Consider the following 22,373-nt stretch of genomic DNA (forward strand, 5'->3'; position numbering starts at 1 on the left):
AGGCCCGGCAGCCCTTGACTTCAACCCCTCCCTTTGTCGGTGGCTGCCGCAGGTCTCTCTTTCTTCTCTGCCCCTCGTTCGTTCGGGGAGGACGGGGGCGCGGGGCTCTGGCAGGCGCAGTGCGGAGAACAGGGTCCGGGCAGCCGCTGGCTGCGCGCGCCGGGGCCTACCCGGCGTGGATCCTTCCGGGGAGCCAAAACTCTGCATCGAGGTGCCCCGGCCCGAGTCTGCGGGGCGCTGGGCCACCGGTGACCCACTGCACGGGCCGTCTTTTCCTGTGGTTTTCTGAGGGGCTTTATTTTTTATCGGCGGGCTGTCGAGGGGGAATGAGGCGGATGATGTCCGGGTAAGATCAAAGCCCCGCGAAGAGATGGAATGGGGGTGTCAGGGGGGCTGTCTGTGAGTAATGTCTTTTAACATTTGTCGGCGGGTCAAAAACAAAGTTAAGATGGGATTACTGTGACTGAGAATGGGAAGGGCATGGGAAATCAAGGGAATACCCTGAAAAAACATGGGAATGACATGGGAAAGCCATGGTGTACTACAGTAAACTTTGCTTGGACGCACTTACCGATGATCCGGTATAGTCAAGCACGCAGAAAATCCACGCTCAGTCCACAGGACTGTAAAACACAGTAAACACAGCTCTGTGACTGTTCCACGCTCTGTGACTGTTCCACGCTCACTTTCTTTGCTTTTGTGCTTTTTGTGCACATCTCCTGCGCTTGCGAATGAACCTGCTCGCTCACGAGGGGGGCGCTCCGCAGGTACAGGTCTGCCCGGGGTGTCGGTGACACAAGCCCTTCCCACCTGCCGCCCCTCCTGGCTGAGTTCGGCTGCCATCACTGGAGGAGGGGCGCAGGCCGCCGCCCCCGGAGGGACCCCAGCTGTCGGCCTTCAGCTGCTGCCCTCGCAGAGCGCGGAGCGCGGAGCGGCGCCGGCTCTGGTGTTTTCACAGCTCATTCTGCTCTGTGCAAAAAACACTGAGCAGAGAGATGAAAGGAAACCAGCGCGCCTTCCGAGGCAGTGGACCAGCGCACGGCCTACGCACTGGTAAAGGGAGGGAAAAGGGAGGAGGATCTGAAATTTCTGACGTTTCCTCGTGTGTGTGTGTGGCGCGCTCTCTCTCTCGCCCTTCTGCGGCGTGGTGGGGGAAAGGCACCTGAGGACCGCCGCGACAGCACAGGCAGGGGACAGGGAGACATGGGGGGGTGGGTGCAATTGAGTTGCTCGGTTTATTTAGCTTTGTGGGGGGGTTGCGCGAGTTCATCTGAGAAGTTGAGGTGAGGGGGCACGTGTGGCAGGGTAGATAGAGAGGGTCACTTCCACAAAGCAGTGACCCTTCCGATCTCTCCGTCCAGCAGCTGCAGTGTGTCAGGAGTGTGCGGGCCCCCCTCTCCGAACGCCAGGCCCTGCCTTCTTCCAGACAAGGTGCAGAGCCGGGGGCTGCAGATTAAAGCAGCACTCCCCCGTCCTGTTCTCGGCTGCGACACAAGTGCTGCAGGGCCTCCTTCGACACCCCTGTCCTGGCCTGCGTGGTACCCCAAGCGCCCCAGCTCCCTCGCCCCTGCACGAACGCAGGCGCACGGAGCGCTGACAGATTGAGTCAGAGGCCCTGAGCAGCTGGGAGGCTGGCAGACACACCCCTCTCCCCTCAGCCCTCCCTGTTGACCCAGTCCCCCACCTCCGCCCTCGGAGTGTTATAATCCTTCAACACCCCGCAGCGGAGGGGAGGCAGCCCCACGTTACCCCCGGCCCTGCCGCTCGGGCCCTCTCTCTTCCAGCAGCAGGAACAGGAGCTCCAGTGCGAGGGCGGCAGATTGAGGGGGCGGCTGGGGTAGGAGGACTTGTCTGTCAGCTCCTCCATCTCGTTCGGCACTTTGCTGGCTGCCAGGATGTTTCAATAAGCCTGTTTTGCAACAAAAAAAAAAGCCATATTGATCGGGATATTTTGGCCCGCCGGAGCTATGCAAAGGAAATGGAAATCCGATATTCTCTCGCGCCTGCTCGCGCTCTCTCGCCTCTTTATTGAAACAAGATTGCTGTCGAGCCCCTCGCACGCTGGAGCTCCCACCACGACCGCCCAAGAGAAACTTTTGCTCCAGATGTCCTAAAAATATATCTGTGGCTGTGAAAGAGGCTAGGAATGTGCATGAGGGGCTATATACTAGTGCGGAGCCTGTTCAGAACTGGCCTCTCCCACCTGTACGCTTATTTATTATAACGTAGTGTATTTGCTCCCAGTAACGCCGCCTCGCAATGTTCAAGACCTTAACTCTACCCCTCTGTCTTACACTAGAACAGCGGTGTGAGGACTCTCTATATAATCAGATCTGAGTGACCCAGCGTCTTAAGGCTTTTACTCTTTGCAAAGGCACACAGACCGTGTACAGTCTACTGGGTACAAAGTGCTGCGCTCCGTAGCTCCACACAGCAGGAAATGTGACTGAAAAGAAGCCTTAGGTTTCCCAGAAGGCCACAGGGAGCCGTCAGCTCCGGGAGGGCGAGACAGGAAAAGCACTGTTGCTGGAAGGCGATGTGGTCTGAGTCCTGGTTCCCCGAAACAGCGCATACCAAACCGCTGGGCTCACTGGTCTTCGCCGGCAGCTGCGACCCGAGACAGGTAGACGTCGGGCGTGGCAGGGGGGTGACCCACTAGTCCCAGTAGTCCCAGTAGAACCAAGGAAGCTTGCTTTAGAGGCATCGCTCTTGTGTTCCTGGTATTTATTGCTTTGTTAACCTCTGATATTTGTTCTTATAACCCCTTCAGAATAAATCTCTGTATATTTAGAACCCAGACGTGCAACCAACCAAACTATGCTGTGTTCTGCGCGGCGCACTTTCGGGGGGGGGGGTGATCTCTGGCACCCCGCGCGGCTGAGAAGGTAGCGAAACCCATCAGGCAGGAGGTTCGGGTTCCTCCGGTGTCGGCTCGGTTCGTCCGGGTTCTTTCAGAGCCGCGTACTTCCAGTTCCGCTGGCGGAGAACAGGAATTTTGCTTTCGTTCTTGAGGTCGTTGGAATTGTTTCTGGGGGGGGGGGGGGTGAGGGGGGGGCAGGAGGGCTAGAAAAAAAACCTGCTCAGACTTCCAGTGGAATGCACGGTAATTTAATTCCAACGCCGAAACCATCCGCCAACCCCAACACCCCCCCCCCACCAGCCTCTTCTTTTTCTGGCACTTTCCTGGATGTCAACCAGCGTTTCCAGGTGAAAGCACTTGAATCCGAAGGGAAAGACGGAAAAGAAGAAAGGGCGCTGTTTGCAGAAAAAACAGTGTTGTTGTGCAATTTCCATAACCTCTGGCGGCCCTTGCTCTCAGCGCGCTGGTACGGCAACAGGATGTGACAGTACCAGCCATGAATGAGAGGGCCGTCCAAGGTACACACAGAGCCCGCGCTGAGGCCACGCCGGGGCCAAAGCAAATGGAAAAGGGAGGCTCCCTGGGGAGACTCCCGGACCACGGGACAGGGGAGAAAAAGATCCTTGTGCACGCAAGGGAGGCAGGCGGCTGGAAATAAAAAAGGTCTTAGAATAGTCCCGGGGAGCGAGAAACAACCCCCATCTTCTGTTTTCTGCCACGGGCCTGCGGGCTGACGGGCCCGTGTCGCCCCGGGAGACTGCTGGTCTCACGCCCCCCGAACCTCGGCGCCCCTGTAACCTTGATCGTGTCCACGCCTTGAGAAACACGCGGGGAGCCCGTGGAAAAGTCCCGCGACACGCTCTTGTCTGATTTCATTAAGAAAACCGGTGCGAACCCCAGTGGAAGAAACTTGACAATTGCAAGCATCCCTCCTCACAGTCTTTTTGCTCTCCGGTCAACTCTAGTAGACTATAAGCTCTGCCTTCATCTCATGGCCACACACGGGTACTCACACGTCTGTACTCCCCTGTTTCCTTCTTTTCACTGCTTTCTGATTTCCCTGTCTTGCTCTCCGTCCTAATTTTTGTCGTCCGCTGTATCGTGTGAGGTTTCAGCCCCTGATTCTGCCTGGGCTGGAATTGAGTTTTGTCCTGCACACTAGGGGGCGCAAGAGGCAGGGCTGGTGTTTTTATCCCAGTGGCTGTGCTCATGGCAGCTGAGCGGCTCTTGACTTCATCCAAAGCTCAGACTGCTCTTTGCGCTGTGTTTTCTCTGCCTAGCTGAGTTGATGCTGATGGGCAGAGTTCCTGCCTTGATAACGTCCTTAATTATCTGTTCCCGCAGTTAGCACAGACTGCTGAAGGGGCCCAGTGTTGTTTTTGCCTGTAGATTAAAAAAAAAAAACAGGTTCTAGGTGATGCTTTGATGTCACCTGCTTACAGACACGTTCTATACAGGCTCCTGTGCAAGAGCAGTGGTGAAGTTTTGATACTCCTGCTGATGAGAAGTTCAATTACAGTTAGCAGACTATTGGAGGGTAGATTACTGAAGTCTGGAGTCATTTAAAATGGATTTGGAGCCGGCGTTGTTAACTGTAACTGTAGATGAGCGCAGCAAAACGTGACCGGACTGAAGGACTGCTACTGACTACATTGAAGCCCTCTCTGCTTCGCCCAGGGAACGTGTAATCGAGCCGCTGCTCACAGTAAGCGCTGTGGCTCTCTCTCAGCGTGCTCACGGCCGCGGGAGTGTTGACGTCGGGGGGCCGGGGTCTCGGACGAGGGTGCTCTCTGTCGCTCACGTGGCCCGGCGGCCGCTGTCTCCGCAGGGCCCCCGCGGGTGAGCCGGCCGGTGGAGGAGAGGGTGACGGCGAGGCTGGGCAGGACCGTGCGGCTGCCCTGCCCCGTGGAGGGGGACCCCCCGCCGCTCGTGCTGTGGGTCAAGGACGGGCGCAACGTGCACCAGGGCTGGAGCCGGCACCGGCTGGCGAGGCAGGGCCTGCGCATCAAGGAGGTGGAGACGGGGGACGCGGGCGCCTACGCCTGCAGGGCCGCCAACGGCTTCGGCAGCATCACCATCAACTACACCCTCGTCGTCGTCAGTGAGTACCCCGCCGCACCCGCCCGCTCCCCGCTCTGGGGCGCGCCCCGCCTCCGCGCCATGACACGCAGCTCACGCCATGGGAAGTGGGGAAATTCCTGGGACTTGAACCAGCCCTTCGGTGCTCCTCCTGCCCCAACAGCAGCTCGGGGACTAAGCGCTACACAGACACGCAGGAGGTACCCCAGTGTTGTGTGCCCTCCGCGTTAGAAGCGGGTGTCCTGGGAGGTGCCAGGGAGGTGGATCTAGGTCCTGCGTTCACAAACAATTCAGTCTATGATCTCACACCATCCATGATCTCTGAGTTTTGTAGCAATGTAGATCCAGGTGTCTCATCCCCTCCTGGAAGCCAGAGGATCAGCTTCCACAGCATGTCTGGGTGGCTTGTCTCCGTCTCCCACAGCCTTTTGAGTAAATAAACAAAATAACATGAATAAATGCCTCCAGTTAGCAGTATGAGCAGTGCCTTTGGGGATTTAGGATACTGTTCTCTGTGATTCAGCTCTTTTCAGCTGTCAGTGTAGCTCATTCCTTCGAGCCTAGGAAGTTATCAGGCCTCTCTTCTAGTAGTGTCGTCTTTACCGAGTTTTTGTGGGGTTTTTTATCTAAGAAGGGTTGGAATTTTGTGCTGGTAGCGGAGGTGAACTTGAAAATCTACAGCTTCATCCAGTTTCACAACTCTTCATTTTGCTGTGTAGTTTTTTGTGGGCGCTGAAAAGGTTTCGGCCGTGCGCTGTAGCTGAGAGCAGTGGTCAAGTGGTGGCCTGTCCGAGTACTGCCTGGGGGGTGGCTCGGGGCCTGTGGATCCTCTGGAACTCAAGGCCCTCACAAAAATAACTTGTATATCACTTATAGGTTTCTGTAGAAATGTCCACATCTTCCACAGAAACATTCAGATTTGCATAGAGCATCGGGACACTGGGGCGTGTAGAAACCCCCAGGTTATTTTCACAAGAGGAAGAGAGGGTGCATACACAGCAAGTGCTGCCAGACTGTCAATAAATCTCCAGAAGGCCTGTGCTGCTGAAAGGTTCTTGGACGCAGAGACTCCTACTAGACCGCGCTGTTCAAGGCCCAGCAGGGATAGCAGAGGGGGGCCTGACAGTTCAGTTCATGACAATTCACTGAGGATTGGAACTGTTTAATAGGCCTCCCAGTCAGCTCGGGACACTAATTCCTCTTCCCTCGTGGGGCTTCCATGAGGCGAGGGCTCCCTGCCAGGGGACAGAGCGTTCCGTCACTTGCGTGCTCCTGTAACATCTTCTCTGGGTTTTGCCGAATGTTGAATTGGGTGTGACAGTCCGCTGCGCATGGCAGTGGCATCGCTAATGAACTGCTTCCAGAAAGCTGGAGAGTGGGTAAGCCGCATCAGGGAGCGCTGGCTGCAGGAGAACAAGTGGAGATCGATCCTGTGATGGAACCTCTGGAGCCTGTTTCAGGTCTGAGAGAGAGAGTAAGGCAGCATGGATATAAAAAATAACATTTTATTGTCTCTCCTTTATATCCCACATCCATCCATCCATTCATTTCCTAACTGCTTCATCCTGTTCAGGGTCGTGGGGGAGATGGAGCCTATCCCTGCTGCCTGATTCTCTCTACCTTATATCTCCCATATCTCTCTTATATCCCTGCTGCCTTACTCTCTCCGCCTTATATCCCTCTTGCCTTACTCTCTGTTCCTCACACCTGAAGAAGGCTCAACAGCTGAAACATGATGTTTCTTCTTTCTGCTTCTGAGTATGGAAACGTACCACTGCATCACGCTGAAATACTTCCCTGTTTCCTCACAGTCCAAAATCCCCACGTTCAAAATAAGACAGTTCTGTACTTTAAAAACAAAGGGAAACCTTTGCCACGCGCTTATTCCTAATATCTTTGCACTTACGAAGTAAAGTAAAACTAAAACAGGGGGGAAATTAGGTTTTGGACGGTTGGAACAAGATCTCAGATGAGTACTTCACAGCTCTGTTTTCGGCAGTGCAGATAGGTGTCTGGAAGACTCCAGCCAGGGTTCAGCTCATGTCTTTTCCTGTATGAGGCGCTGACTGAGATGGGATCAGTTTCATTAAAAAAAAAACCTTCCCCCCGGTAAAATCCTGCCAGACTTCATAATGTCTGAATTGGATAGCAGTGCTAAAATATTCAGCATTACACAGTGACTGCTTCAGCCACAATCCGGGGCTACGCTTTCAGTGGTAACGAGCACTGGCAGGCAACAAGTCCAAACGCTTTTTTAATCTAACAGAAACCACACTGTACCTAAAAAATGAAACGTCCTGTTTGAAAAACAAAATTCAGCTCACGTTATCAATATTTGGCCCAGATACTAATAGCTCAGTGAAAGCATTTGGCCGTATAACCTCGATAGGCAGCATATTTAATGAATTCTGCTTTTTGGGTGTTGCAACAGCAGAGCCCCGACAAGCAAGAATAGACACAGATCAGACACTGAGGAACAGTGGAGCTCACAAGAAATTAACTGGTTTTCCTCATGTCTCCGCCACACAGCCAGCCTTTACCAGCCTGTTCACAAAATACTGTCTCACTGTCCCAGCAGGCAGCGTGCAGATCTGGGTTAGTCAGCAGTTGGGATCGGCTTTTTATAGACAGCGGGGCCTCTGTAACTCTGTCATTTCGTTTTTGTGCTTGCATGTAGAGGTACACATGTTGTGACCTGGTGTATCTTCTGGATGGGCAATACATATAATATAGGTTTATTCCATGCTGAAAAAAAAAGAAGAAAGAGAACACAACGTTTCGGCCGTGGAGCCTTCTTCAGGTGTGAGAGAGACAGGGCAGTAGGCAAAGGTAAAGTAGTGGGAGAACAAAGGTTGGGAGGGAGGAGGAGTGAGAGGCGGGAGCAGGGGACAGAAAGAGAGGCCAATCAAGAGGTGTGAAGTCAGAATGGGTGCAGAGAGGTGTGAAATGAAACTTCCAATGAATGGAGAAAATTCATTCATTTAAAGGAACAGTAGTCTGTCGTTAAGGGAAGGGAGAATGTGTGATCCTAGCTGCAGAATAATTTTAGTTTCGGTGGTCTATATATACATATAATATGCCTACAGAAGGCTTAGAAATCACATTCCCTCTGAGCAGCAGGATGATCCCTCTCGGGCTTTGCAAGCTGCAAGGCTCTTGTTCAGCTTTGGTGCCCATGGAAGTGGGGGAAAATGAATAAACTTAAACGAGAACCCCCTGCGCTCGCTGGGGCACGCTGTTTAATCCGCTCCTGTGAAGAGGTGGGCTTCGCCAGGCGCTGACGTCTGAAAGGTACAGAGAGCAAATAGAGAAGAGCTGCTGCAGAAAACTCAGCCCGGCTGTCAAAGTGTGTTAACATCGCATGGATGCCTGCGTCAGGAATGGTGGGACGAATCCCATTACCAAAACCGCATCCAAACCACTTAAAGAGAGACTCTGCATCCTATCATATTACAGTCCTCCTGCGCGCAGGCCTCTAAACATCTTCAAAACAGCATCGAACATGGAAGCATAGGAAGAACAGTTCTTTTTTTTTTTAGTTTTGCGTGTTGGGACACATATTGTTCCCTGGTGTTCCTGGGTCTCCAGACGTTCTTGAGGACGTCCTGGCATGTCTTAGACGAGGAGCCTCTGGTCTGAGCTTCACATTGGAGAGGCGGGCTAACAATAGTCAGGTCTGATGGGTAACAGGGGATGCTGGAGACAGGACACGTTACAAGGAATCTCATAAATGCTAAAATATGTCTTGCAAAGGAGGAACTGGGAGTTTGGCTTTGATGATTATTTTCCTGTCTGTGTGACGGCGATCTAATTTTAATTTGAAATTGAGATTGCAAATCGAATGACACAGAACACCACAAACCAGGATTTCAAAAACATGTTTGTTTTTTTATTGTAGGAAAATAAGCTAGGGAAAGTTCAAAGCCCATGCACATATGGAGGCAAATTGATTCATGCTTGAGAGAGGGGTGGAAGAAAGAGGGTTCATTAATAAAAGTGAAAGATGAAAGGATGTTTTGATGAAATTAAAACCATTTTAGTTCGTATTAATCTTAGCCTAATGGAGCAGCGTGTTAAAGACGGGTCAGTTCTTAATTGTACGAAACGGCTCATATCCAGAGCAGCATGGTCAGGGGAAAAGCTTAATTGATCCTGACTGCTCTCAGTCTGAGATGCCACTTAATCTTGTCAGAAGCGTTTTTTCCCAGTTCCGTTTCAGATCGTTGTGCTGCCTGGTATGCAGTACTTTTAGATGGGAGAAACATTTTAAAATTAACTACAGAAAAGGTGACCTTAGAGTACTGTCGAATCAAGAGCGTTACCCCCAGACAGGAAAGCTATAGGTCACACTCCCGCTGCATGTCCAAAAACAAAGATGTTTCTGCACCACACTGTGTTTTTTGTCATTCATGAGGGAGGTTATAAAGGAAAGGTGGCTATTTGGCCCATCTAGACCTTTTCGTACTTAGTGGCTTAATTAGTAGAACAGTGGGTAGTGGGATCTAATCCAGCTGTTTCTTGAAAGATGTCAGGGCCTCCTGTTCTCAGTTTCAAACGCACTTCCTTGTAATTTCCACTCGTTTTGCAGTTGGTTTGTGTCTCGCTGTTAATAAATGCTGAATTCGTGTTATAAAGGAAGAGTTCAGTCCTTTGCGGCCTCCCCGCGGAAAGGGCAGGCGAGACCGTCCAGAGCAATGAAGTCCTCTCCAGGACTCTGTGTAAGGGAGCGCTAAATTTTAACCGTAAATCTACCTTCACTAAGGTCGCTTTTCACTCCTCGCTCCAAATCATTAAGCACTGAAACCTGCTCCGCCCTTAGCCTCGCCCTCGATCCTGCCGGGCCCCAGGTTTTCAAGGGGTGCCCCCAAATCTGGGCGGCCTTCCTTCTCCCATCAGGGCTCCCCTGCTCTCCACTGTTCTCGACCCGAGTCCCCACATCTCCTGGAGGTTGGTGGCTTCTGCAGCGTCTTCTCCCGGATTTCCATCGACTCCCACTGCTCCAGCTGCACATACTGAGGGCTCGCAGCGTGTTTCATCTCCGGGGTGGCTGAGTGTGAGAGGGAGCTCTCCATGTGGCCCCAGGACGAAGGTTTTAATTAAACTCGCAGTCCGCGAATCACCCACCTTCTCTCAGATCCCCCACATGAAAGCTCTGCCCTATCCATCTCATTAGAGAGCTGAGTGCCGGCACAGCCAGCCCCCCCAAGTCCCCTTCTCAGGATGTAGAGGTTGTTTTCGTACAAAAGAATTTTTGACATTTTTTTTTCCCCCGAAGAAACATTTGGGTAGTTTCCTCCCGAGTCTCCCTGTGCCTGCTGCAAAGAAACCACTTCTGGCTCCATAAAAGATGGGATAAACTACTAATTACCCCTTTCTTCTCTACTCATTTTTCTCTCCTGAGCTGCATTTATGTTAAAGCTCTCTAATTTCCTATGCTGGGGCTGCAATTCATATCAGACAGCACCGAGACTAAATGTCAATGTACTTTTCACTTACTCCAAAAATAGTTGCTCGCGTTTTAGGCCGCTCCTCCTGTAAAGTGCTCGGCAAAAATCAATTGCTTAAAAATCGGCATGTCCCCTCGGATTTACTTCAGTGTCTAAATTTAAATGATAAATAAGGATATATTACTGAGGGCGGCACGGTGGTACACTGGTTAGCACTGCACTGGGGCCCTGGGTTCAATGCGCAGCCTGGGGTGCTGTCTGTGTGGAGTTTGCATGTTCTCCCTGTGACAGCATGGGTGTCCTCCAGGTGCCCCAGCTTCCTCACACAGTCCAGAGACATGCTGGGAGGTTCACTGGCTTCTGGGAAAACTGGCCCTGGTGTGAGTGTGTGTGTGTGTGCCCTGTGATGGACTGGCGTCCCATCCAGGGTGTACCCTGCCTTGCGCCTGTTGCTTGCTGGGATAGACTCCAGATCCCCCACATCCTCGACACTGAATTTGATGAAGCAGTTAGAAAATGGATGGATGATATATATAACTGGTTTCATGTGAGAACCAGACATTCAGCTCACCTTACTTAAGTGTGATTGTCATAATAACTCAACCAGGCATCCTGACTCCTGCCACTCTTAGCGCAAAGGATCGCCTACTGTTTTAAACTTAAAATGCTCTTCCTCTTTCTTTCCACTTGTGTCCCTGCGTCTCTTGGTTTCACTATTGAGCCATTATTGATTTGGGATCAGGCAAAACTCCTAGCGGATGCCTTATAACACAGTGTTGGGTTCTTCTATCGTAACTATGGACATAAAGATGACAGATTTATAGGATGTACTGAGGTGAAAATATTGCCCTTTCATAAATATTTTTGCAAGAGAACCGTTTTTTTCTCTCATTACAATTTCATTTTTCTTTAAGCAGTCCGACTGCTTTCCTCAATGCTGTTTTTTACTATGTGTGGTGCAGTATTATGCTCCAATCTCTCGGCTCTGTGGACATTTTATTAACTTGTCACTCGTGTTGCGCTCACACCCCCATGGTTTTCACACCATGTTGCATGTGTGTTACTTCCCAGACACATTCATGTACTTCTGATCTGCTGCCTGCGGAGGGATATCCCTGCAGATTCCACGAATCGGCTCCTTTGTCAGGCCACACGGCTCACAGTGTTACCCTCACATTTAAAGAGAAGCCTCTTGTATATTTGTACTGGTATGAAAGGAGAATGAAGCTTTTTGAGTGAGTCCTTTTAAAGTGTTTCCAGTAGGAAAAAATAATATGTGGGTCTATAAACACTGGTGCCACTGGCAGCCATATAAAGGGGAGCTGCAGGCTTACCTTTCCTGTGTCTCTGGGCCCTGTATTTCCACAGAAGATTTCCACAGGCTCGTCTCAGAGGCCGGCATTGTGGGACTGCCTAGCTAAATACTGACCAGAACCCCCACCGGCCAACCTATCAGACCTCACTGTAGCCCTTCTGTTACACCGTCGTTTCCTAACCTGCTGGAATCCAAGCTTCAGGGGAGCCCAGCGGGCATTCGAACAGCAGTAGCAGGAACATTCACACCCCGGAGCAGAAACCTGCTTAACGTCGGTGATCCCTCTGGAGCAGATGTGCCGAAGTCTGCGTGGCATGGAAAAACCTCTGGAACTTGGAACAGACAATCAGGTTTTTTTTTTCCGTCTTATTTGCCCTCCTCCCTCTCCGCCTCTCCCCCCGCGTGAGGGTGCCGGTGGGGAGCTCTGCTCGGGCCTGGGAGCAGGAGAGATGTGCGTGCGCTGGGACACACTTCCTGCCCCCCTGCAGGGGGCGATGGGAAACTGACGCCCAGTCGCTCTTGAGCAGCTGCTGACAATGAATTCACCTCTGGGAGACAACACTTCAAGAGTAGGCTGCTTTTTGTTTTTGAGCCCTCTTTAACAGCTGTTTTACAGGTATTCCTGGTTATCTTTAACAGTTTATGATCCCAGGCACCTGAGTGATCTCCCTTTTAACCCCTACAACTGCTGTACAATGGCAAACGTTTCCCTGCCCTGAGAATGTGAGAACATCGCGTTGCGAAAACATGGCAACAGCCAGTGGAGAGCCATGAGGATTGAACTCCCTGCTAAAACCACTTAGGCTAAATAATGAGCCTCGAAATCCATCTCATTGGAGCCGAATAGCCCTTATCCAGACTGGCTCAACTGTGCCAAATGAAACGGGGCTCTTGGCCTTTTCCAGAGATCATTGGCCAACACCAACAACAGGCCTCAGCTGGAGAAACCCTGGAGCTGCTTTTCCAATGTCGTCTCCATCAATCCCTCTGTTCTGTGGCCCCCGGAGGGTTTCAAAGCACAGAGAATGTCTCTGTGAGGCTGTGCCCGGCAGGCCCGGAGCCCGGAGACTGCACGAGACAGAGGCGTCTCCACCTCCTAACACCAGCAGAGGACCAGCCTTCTGCTCTCAGAGAGCCCACAGGGGTGCCTGCCGAAACAGGGTTCAGGGGTTTACTTCAGAAATAATACCCGACCTGCTGTACCAGACTGACTCATCTCCCAAAATGAACTTAGGATTTCAAGAAGAATGACTTCAAACAAAAAAGTCTATCCCCAGGCTTATCTCAGCAAGCAACGGGCACAAGGCCAAATTCCCAGAAGCTAACTAACCTACTAATATGTCTTTGGACTGTGAGAGCACCCAGAGTTAAACCCCTGCCAACATGAGGAGAACATTCAGACTCCACACAGACAGTACCCCAGGTCCAGAATTGGACCCATGGCCTCAGCACTGCAAGGTGGCAACACTACCCACTGCACCACCATGCCATACATGAATTCCCCTTCTCCTCTCTAATGTCGGGAGTTTATGCACTAATCTAATTAAGGCGTGGTAGACATCATTCTGTTACCATCTGCGCATTACTGCTGCCATGTCACTAGGGCAGAAGACTTAATATGAGCCGGGTGATTAGCTGAATTCCAATCAAGCAACAAATCGGGCTACAAGGAGTAGCTTTGGACCTTTGTAACCTAGAATGACTCCAGGCTGTGCCCTGCAGCCTGATCTCCTCAGAGTTCGGCAGCAGAGCAGGGCTGGGCCTGGTCCTTACTGGGACGTGAGAGGCCTGAGGGAAAAGCTCCAAGGTTGTGGCTGCAAGTGGTACTGTCTGGCCAGCAGGGGGCACCCTTCCTTCTGTCCTTCTGCACCAGTATTTCCAAAGCAATTCCCCAGCAGGGGGACTGGGGACACTGCTATAGGACACGCTGTCACTCAGAGGAGACATCAAATCCATGCCTGCTTGATCTCTCGTATCCTGCAGGAGACACTGTTCGCAAGAGTAGCTGTCATCACTTTGTTCTGCGCCTTGGAATAACAATACTTTTAATATAGACTGTATTTCCTTTTGGGGATTTTGCTCCAGTAAATGAAACTACTAATAAGGGTGTCTCTGACTCAGTGCCTGTTGAGGTGTCCACAGCGAAAACGTGTACCTGGACACAGATGCGCATTGCTGCAGACTGAGAGCTTCTCTAGTGGCCTGCTGATGCCAATACACACACTGTAGGAACAAATTATTTTATCCACAGCAGTTGTCATGGGGGCCTTTGTTTAATACAGTCATTTCTTTTTCCAAAGTGCTGTATTTTGCCTGACCATCTTCGACTGCAACAAAGCTGTGTTTTGTTTGAAGCAAAGCGCCTTTTTTGTTGTTTTTTTGTTTGCAGTTTCAGGCCCGCACACGCTATTAAACACAGTCCAAACATGTGGAGCAGAAACGTTGCCGTAAAGTGGAATCAGATTTTTTCTCTCTCTCCCCCTCTCTTTTATTCGGGCTTGCTTTTGTTTTTCCGAGTAAACAGGAGGGAGTAACCATTACCAAATGGAGAGGGTCCCAATGAAAGCCAAACGCCATGGAGACTCTCAGAACCACATCAGCATGAGCCCAGATAGGAGTCTGTCACTGTCTCTGGAGAAGGAACAGAAAGGCTAACACACAGGAGAACAGATAACAAATTCAGGTTGTTATCTCCCAGTTGAAACAGCACCACGGGGAAACAAAAACATGGAATGAGTGTTTTTTGCGGAAAATTGTGGTGACTGTGGTTGATTCTTAGCCCTGGACAGAGGGGCATCAGTGATGCTCTTCGAAAGGGGGTGGTAATAAGGAGAACCAGGGAGCCCTCAAACCAAACCAGTCCTGCATGTCTGTGAAAGTGGGATGAGAACACAGTGCCGAAGGAAACCCAGCCACAAGCATGCAGAGAACAGGCAAACTCCTCACACAGAGAAAGCCAAAGCTGGAACTGAAGCCGAGGCCATGTATCTGTATCAAATTATAATAGGGAACAAGGACGGGTTTATTCCCTGCTGAAAAGAGAGGAAAAGAAACACAAAGTTTCAGCTGTGGAGCCTTCTTCAGATGTATCACAGCCAAAACGTTGTGTTTCTTTTCTTCTCTGTTCAGCAGGGAATAAACCTGTACTTGTTCCTTTGCAGCCCACGCATGCTGACGCAGCTGCCTGCTTAATATTATATAATCAGTCCGTTTATTTCATAATGCATACAATATATTTCATAACGCATAACACATACGTAGAAATGTACTTCAGTCCCTCGTACATTTTACCATGGTAAGATTCTGCAACAGAAATCAGACTAAACCACAGCACAGTATTGTTAATAAATGTGTTTTGCTGAATGGACCACGGTTCACGTGGTGTTTTAGTTTACTTTAACACCGGGGCAGCACCTACATTGGGAATGGCTCCTGGAACAAAGGCGGGGCGACTAGGGGAATGCGGGACTTGTTTTGCTTGTATTACTGTAAGAACTCAGCTGGGGCGCTTTGCCTGCCTCGCCGTTACACCATGCAAGCTGACACTGGGAGGGAAAAAACGAGACAAAAATCTGAACAACTGTGTGAAACAGAACTGGCGGCGGTGAACCAGCGTTTGGCGTTGGCTACAAAGACGCTGGGCTGACGGAGCACGGCTGTTTTCTTTACGGCTTCCTTTCATCTGAACTTGGACACCTACCTCGATTTTTCAAAGCTTTTAAAGTTTTTTTTCCTCATGCAAAATATATCTCTGATTGAAATCACACTAGCGCCGAAGTCAAAGTCAATTTCTGATCAGCGTATAAAATTTGATTTTTAAATCAAAGACGGACAGCGTAAGATTTTATTTTCTTTCTTCTGGGCAGAAGAACGTTTTTTCTTTTTTTTGTACACACGCCCCCCCAAAAAAAATAAATTCAGTTTTTCCTCAAGCCAGTTTTTTCAACCTGAAGAAAAAGGTTTTTAATTCGAAACCCACAAGAATGTCAGGGTATTCATACAAGACTCAACACATGAAAACGACGCCTTCGTGATCCGTGAAAGTTATTATTTGTTTAAAAAAAAAAACAAAATAAGCACAACTCCCCCAGTTATTCCTAGCGATGAATGAACAAGGCGATTCTGGGAAGAATGAAGGCCGAAGATGGGGGGAGGAAGGTCCCACATATGAGAATCATTTGTGCGTGTGTAGTTGGCTGTTAGTTTTAGCAGCGCTCGGTTTGTGCGGGCCCTGTTTACACAAGATTACCTGAAATAAGCCCAGCCCGTCTGCACAAGGGCTGCGATGGAAGTGCTCAGCGGTGCGCTGGGCAGCAGCCTGTGCAGAAAGAGCTCTCTGTGCGCTCCTGCGCGCCGTGCCAGCGAGAGCCTACCCAAACAAAGCACGGCTCACAGCCCCGTCTGCACAGTTTAGGTTAAAGGCAGTTAATTGGTTTCCTGCTCAGTGTTAAGTCAACACGGCGTTTTGTTCTTAACGGCGCGGAAACACGAGAGAGGCTTCAATACCGGCACTGTGTTTGTCTATCCCCCCTTTCCCAAAAACCCAGTAAAAATAATATGAGAGTTAGTTATGGTTCCCACAGAGAAGTAAAACTCCATGCGCTCGAAATCAAAACACAGGAGGAGCCTGGCTTCTTCACACACCAGTGATCTCTGGACGGGTAATTCAGTGGGGCCAGGCGAAAGTTCATCTCGCACGGAGCGGAGATCCTCCTGTCAGGTCCTGCAGACTGCGAATAAACATGGATCTGTTGTTTTTTTTACAAGGCTTTTTTATGGCGAGTATCTGGAAATGTGTGATTTTCATAACACCCTTGTGTGCAGATTCGGTACGCTGAAAGTAGCAATAACACTGAAGGCAACCAAAAGGGTTTAGTTTGATTGACCACAACTTCTGCTCAATACGGCATCGCACTTCGTTTCTTTACATTGTCCTGCCTGCGCAGCGCCACCTAGAGGCGGGCTGCGGTAATAGTCTGAACCGTAAGACGACACGAAGGTAAATCTGACTGTATTGCCCGTTTCCTAGCTGGTAATGGCATTTCCCAAATTCAAAAAAGGCGTGACTGGAGTGAGTTCCACTGAATTTAATCTAGGTTATTGCGTCGTCCTTGCCAAGAAACTGGTTGCGAGATCGAAAATTGGAATATACTGGCGGGGTTCAAGCCTGTATTGCCTTCGATAAATTCTCTGTCCCGTTCGATTGAGGTTCCCTGTAGCTCCTTCCCCTGCAGTTCCGAGGAATGCCAATGTGCACCATGTCCGTCAGACCGCCGCTGTCTCCCCCAGCCCGTGTCTTCGGAAGCGGAGACCACTCACTGCCCTCCCGTCTGTCGGAGGTCGAGGGGAAACCGACAGCATCTCGTCTGTCAAGAGCGGTGTTAGATATCCTTCCCCGTCATGCCCGGGCTCCCGTCTCAGTTCTGTGTTTGTTGTGCAGACGAGCTGTTGTGCTCTCCCTTGGGAACTGCCTCGCCGGCATTTGCAGTGTTTGATACCATCGTTTAACCCTTTTTTAAAACTAATCCTAACCCTAACCCTGACAGCGGGTCATGCGATAAACTATCTCGCCACAGAGTACGCCACATTAAAACAGACTTAGTTGTGTGTGTGTGTGTGTGTGTGACAACACACGGGCAATAATAGAAGCAGACACAAACCTCGGTGTCTGGCATTGTGCATCACAACGATTGTGCACAATACCAGACAGCTAAGAGGGAGCATGAAGGTGTCCTGGACAATTCCTGGACAATGTTTAGCCCACTTCTTTTAACACAGCGGGATTCTCCAAATATACCGATGGAATTGGGGAAGTTGCACGCTTGCTTTCTATGTTTGTTCAGCCAGATTGTCCTTCCTCGATACGGCGAGAGTGATCAATACTGATTGTACCCATTGGTCATGCTAATAAAGCACCTTGAATTGAATTGATCTCTCTCCCCGCCCCATCCTCAGGTCGGACAGGGCGGTGTGTGTCACGGTGGCCCTCGTCTCTCAGTCGGTCTCCTGTGTTTTTCAGACGACTCTGCGGCAGGACAGAACAGGCCTCCCTCTGCCCCGACAGAGCCCAGCACCGAGCGGGTCGGACAGGACCCCACAGGACAGCCCTGGGGTGAGGGGGGATCGGGTTTCCGTCTCTCTCTTGGAATGGTTTCTCTTTGTGTTCTCGCAAGCCTGTTTCAAGTTCAGGAGGTAGCTTGTCTCAGCTCACGATAAGCGACTTCCTAGTGGGTTTGAATTACCAAGCAGGTGAAACTCAGCTGCAGTCGCTCAAACGCTCTTTCCCAGAAGCGTGGCGCTAGTGCTCTGTAAGTTAAAAGACACGATCCGAGGGGGGGGGCATTTGGTTTCGATTTATATTGACCGATCGGTGGACAAAGCCTCCGGCAGGGCCCCGGTTTTCACGCGGTGTTGCTGTCCCAGTTAAGCCCCGGTTCACCCAGGCCACGAAGATGCGCCGCCGGGTCCTGGAGCAGCCGGTGGGCAGCTCGGTGCGGCTCACGTGCCTGGCCAGCGGCAGCCCCGCGCCCGCCGTCACGTGGTGGAAGGACGAGCAGCGACTGGCCCCGCCGCGGGGCGGCGCGCGCCGGCAGTGGACCCTCACCCTGAGGAACCTGCAGCCCCAGGACAGCGCCAGGTACACCTGCCTGGTCGCCAACTCGGCGGGGCACATCAACGCCACCTACAAGGTGGACGTCATAGGTAAGGCCCGGGAGTGTCCCGGCGGCGCACGCCCAGTGTGGTCAAGGGTCAGTGTCGTGACGTTCAGTGGTCAGCGACGTCTGGACGTTTGGGATTTTGTGACACGCTGTCCTGTGGCAGCGCGGACACAAACCGAAGGACTTGTGACGCTGTTGCACCGCTGTTTTCTGCAATTCTGCCATAGCCAAAAGCCACCCGTCCAGCAACATTGTAAATGCATTTTTTTAAATCTGAATACAACCTTCTGGGCAACATTTGGCAAATGTGACCATATGACATGTTAGCTCATGTTATACGGATTATCATACAGCTAAACGATAAACATCCGCAGCTGAATTTAAATCTAAAGGTGGAGAGAACGGCGAGGAACATGATGCAGTACTTGACAATATAAACATTTCTCTTTACATTTATTCGTGTTTCTGTTATATTAACATTTTCTAATTACTTCGCAATAGCTTTAGGACACTCACCTTGCTAAGCAGTCACTCTCAGTCACTCTTTGTCACTCTCCTGTCCTCCCTTACAGAGCGGTCACTCTCGGTCACTCTCCTGTCCTGTCCTTACAGAGCGGTCACTCTCGGTCACTCTCCTGTCCTGTCTTACAGAGCGGTCACTCTCGGTCACTCTCCTGTCCTGTCCTTACAGAGCGGTCACTCTCGGTCACTCTCCTGTCCTGTCTTACAGAGCGGTCACTCTCGGTCACTCTCCTGTCCTGTCCTTACAGAGTGGTCACTCTCGGTCACTCTCCTGTCCTGTCCTTACAGAGCGGTCACTCTCGGTCAGTATCCTGTCCTGTCTTACAGAGCGGTCACTCTCGGTCTCTCTCCTGTCCTGTCCTTACAGAGCGGTCACTCTCGGTCTCTCTCCTGTCCTGTCCTTACAGAGTGGTCACTCTCGGTCACTCTCCTGTCCTGTCCTTACAGAGCGGTCACTCTCGGTCAGTATCCTGTCCTGTCTTACAGAGCGGTCACTCTCGGTCTCTCTCCTGTCCTGTCCTTACAGAGCGGTCACTCTCGGTCTCTCTCCTGTCCTGTCCTTACAGAGCGGTCACTCTCGGTCACTCTCCTGTCCTGTCCTTACAGAGCGGTCACTCTCGGTCAGTATCCTGTCCTGTCTTACAGAGCGGTCACTCTCGGTCTCTCTCCTGTCCTGTCCTTACAGAGCGGTCACTCTCGGTCTCTCTCCTGTCCTGTCCTTACAGAGTGGTCACTCTCGGTCACTCTCCTATCCTGTCCTTACAGAGTGGTCACTCTCCTGTCCTTACAGAGCGGTCACTCTCGGTCACTCTCCTGTCCTGTCTTACAGAGCGGTCACTCTCGGTCACTCTCCTGTCCTGTCCTTACAGAGCGGTCACTCTCGGTCTCTCTCCTGTCCTGTCCTTACAGAGCGGTCACTCTCGGTCACTCTCCTGTCCTGTCTTACAGAGCGGTCACTCTCGGTCACTCTCCTGTCCTGTCCTTACAGAGCGGTCACTCTCGGTCTCTCTCCTGTCCTGTCCTTACAGAGCGGTCACTCTCGGTCACTCTCCTGTCCTGTCCTTACAGAGCGGTCAGTCTCGGTCTCTCTCCTGTCCTGTCCTTACAGAGCGGTCACTCTCGGTCACTCTCCTGTCCTGTCCTTACAGAGCGGTCACTCTCGGTCACTCTCCTGTCCTTACAGAGCAGTCACTCTCAGTCACTCTCAGTCACTCTTGGTCACTCTCGGTCACTCTCCTGTCCTTACAGAGCGGTCACTCTCGGTCACTCTCCTGTCCTGTCCTTACAGAGCGGTCACTCTCGGTCACTCTCCTGTCCTGTCTTACAGAGCGGTCACTCTCAGTCACTCTCCTGTCCTGTCCTTACAGAGCGGTCACTCTCGGTCACTCTCCTGTCCTGTCCTTACAGAGCGGTCAGTCTCGGTCTCTCTCCTGTCCTGTCCTTACAGAGCGGTCACTCTCGGTCTCTCTCCTGTCCTGTCCTTACAGAGCGGTCACTCTCGGTCACTCTCCTGTCCTGTCTTACAGAGCGGTCACTCTCGGTCACTCTCCTGTCCTGTCCTTACAGAGCGGTCACTCTCGGTCTCTCTCCTGTCCTGTCCTTACAGAGCGCACCAACTCCAAGCCCATCCTGACGGGCACACACCCTGTCAACACCACAGTGGAGTTCGGCGGCACGGCCTCCTTCCAGTGCAAAGTGCACAGCGACGTCAAGCCGGTCATCCAGTGGCTGAAGCGGGTGGAGGCGGGCGCGGAGGGGCGCTCCAACGCCACGCTGGAGGTGGGCGGGCAGCACTTCGCGGTGCTGCCCACGGGGGAGGTGTGGTCCCGGCCCGACGGCTCCTACCTCAACAAGCTGGCCATCGCCAAGGCGCGCGACGAGGACGGGGGCATGTACATCTGCCTGGGCGCCAACACCATGGGCTACAGCTTCCGCAGCGCCTACCTCACCGTGCTGCCGGGTGAGGGCTGGGGGGGGCTCTAGAGACGTTTAGCTGTCATACTCGGCATGACTGGGCTTTCGGAACCCTGCTTCCTCTCTCTGCGGAGTACCGCCACGCCCAGTCCCCCTTGGCGAGACGTTCCCCGTTGCCTCTTCGGTTGCTGTTTGATGTGGAAATATTTGCAGTCCGTAGACGGTCCTGGTTTGTCAACGACAGGCGAGTTGGAGGGGCTGCAGGAAAGCCACGGCGTCCTGGAGCAGGTTCTGTGGCGAGAGGAAGATCTCTGATCACTGTCTTCTCTGTTCCCCCCCCCCCCCCTCTCCAGACCCCAAAGTGGAGAAGACGGCGACCCCCCCGCACCTGAGCTCCGGCCTGCCGTGGCCCCTGATCGTCGGCATCCCCGCCGCGGCGCTGCTCATCGTGGGCACCATCGTGCTCTGGCTGTGCCACGCCCGCCGCCAACTGGCCGCCGCCCCGCCCCGGGCGCCCCACCGCGAGCACCACGCCCCCGACAAGGAGCCGCCCCCCCCCGAATCCCCCCCCCCGAGGCCGGCGGGCGCGGCCCCCAAGATCTACTCCAGGGTCTACACAGACGTCCACACCCACACCCACACCCACTCCCACTCCCTCGTGGACTCCAAAGTCCACCAGCACCAGCATTTTCACTTCCAGTGCTGACGTGCCCCCCCCCGCCACCCCGGAGCCCAGGCCTCTGAGGGCGGGGTGGCCTGGGGCCGCCCTGATCAGGAGCGCCCCCCGCTGGAGCACCGACGGGTCAAGTCCAGCACGTCCTGGCGCCACGCAGCCTGATCCGGGCGGCGCGCAGGGAACAAAAGTCTCAGGGCTCGGACCGATCCTCTCTTGCAAAAACACACAAACACACAAACAAACAAACAAACAAAATGACGGTTCGGTTCGCTATTCCAGGAGTCTTGTTGACGTGGCTTCGGTGACTTCGGAGATCGGCCCGCTCGCCATGTCCTGCACACTTTGTGTTGTTGTTTTTTTTTTACATGTAGATATGTATTTTTTTAAATTATTAAGCCTTTTCAAAGCCAAAGAAAAAAAAAGGAATTAATATAAGAAGATCGTATAAGCTCTTTGTGAACCGGAATGAAAGCTGTGACTGTGAGAATTCTGCTGAGCTGTAACAGCGATACTGTTTACAATCTGTGCTTCTGAACTTTTCCACGGAACACCAGCCCCGGGCTTGAGGAAACTGTGGTGCCTTGGTTTTTTTTTAATGTATGGAAAACCAGCTTTGATATTTCTAAAGGGACTTAGCAGCGAGTGTTACATTTGTAGGTCAGGTGAACGAAAGAACTGGTTGATACAGAGTTGGGGATTTTCAGATTTTTTTGACTGAAATGGGAAAATCTGTATGTATCCTTGCGTGTTCATAAATGCAGTATTACTCCATCGTGTAGTCAATATGTGACGAGAAAGCCATATTTTTCATATGCAAAGGAGAGCAACTTTTAAATGCTTACATTTCTTGTCTGGTATATGTTATTTAAAATAAAAATGTATTTTCATTTTGTACCTCCTG

General features: G+C 51.8%; 1 protein-coding gene across 1 annotated transcript in view; it reads left to right on the forward strand.

Moving 5' to 3' along the window:
* Window positions 1-22,366, forward strand: part of fgfrl1b (fibroblast growth factor receptor like 1b) — a 37,647-nt gene extending 15,281 nt beyond the window's left edge. Inside the window, exons 3-7 of the mRNA XM_069196180.1 lie at window positions 4,689-4,961; window positions 17,721-17,813; window positions 18,125-18,403; window positions 20,489-20,842; window positions 21,150-22,366. Of these exons, the coding sequence (XP_069052281.1) occupies window positions 4,689-4,961; window positions 17,721-17,813; window positions 18,125-18,403; window positions 20,489-20,842; window positions 21,150-21,502 (1,352 nt within the window). The 3' untranslated portion in view covers window positions 21,503-22,366. The remainder of the gene's footprint in view (window positions 1-4,688; window positions 4,962-17,720; window positions 17,814-18,124; window positions 18,404-20,488; window positions 20,843-21,149) is intronic.
* Window positions 22,367-22,373: the final 7 nt, after the last annotated feature.

This window comes from Lepisosteus oculatus, chromosome 11, assembly GCF_040954835.1.
Source record: "Lepisosteus oculatus isolate fLepOcu1 chromosome 11, fLepOcu1.hap2, whole genome shotgun sequence".
NCBI classification, from domain to species: domain Eukaryota; kingdom Metazoa; phylum Chordata; class Actinopteri; order Semionotiformes; family Lepisosteidae; genus Lepisosteus; species Lepisosteus oculatus.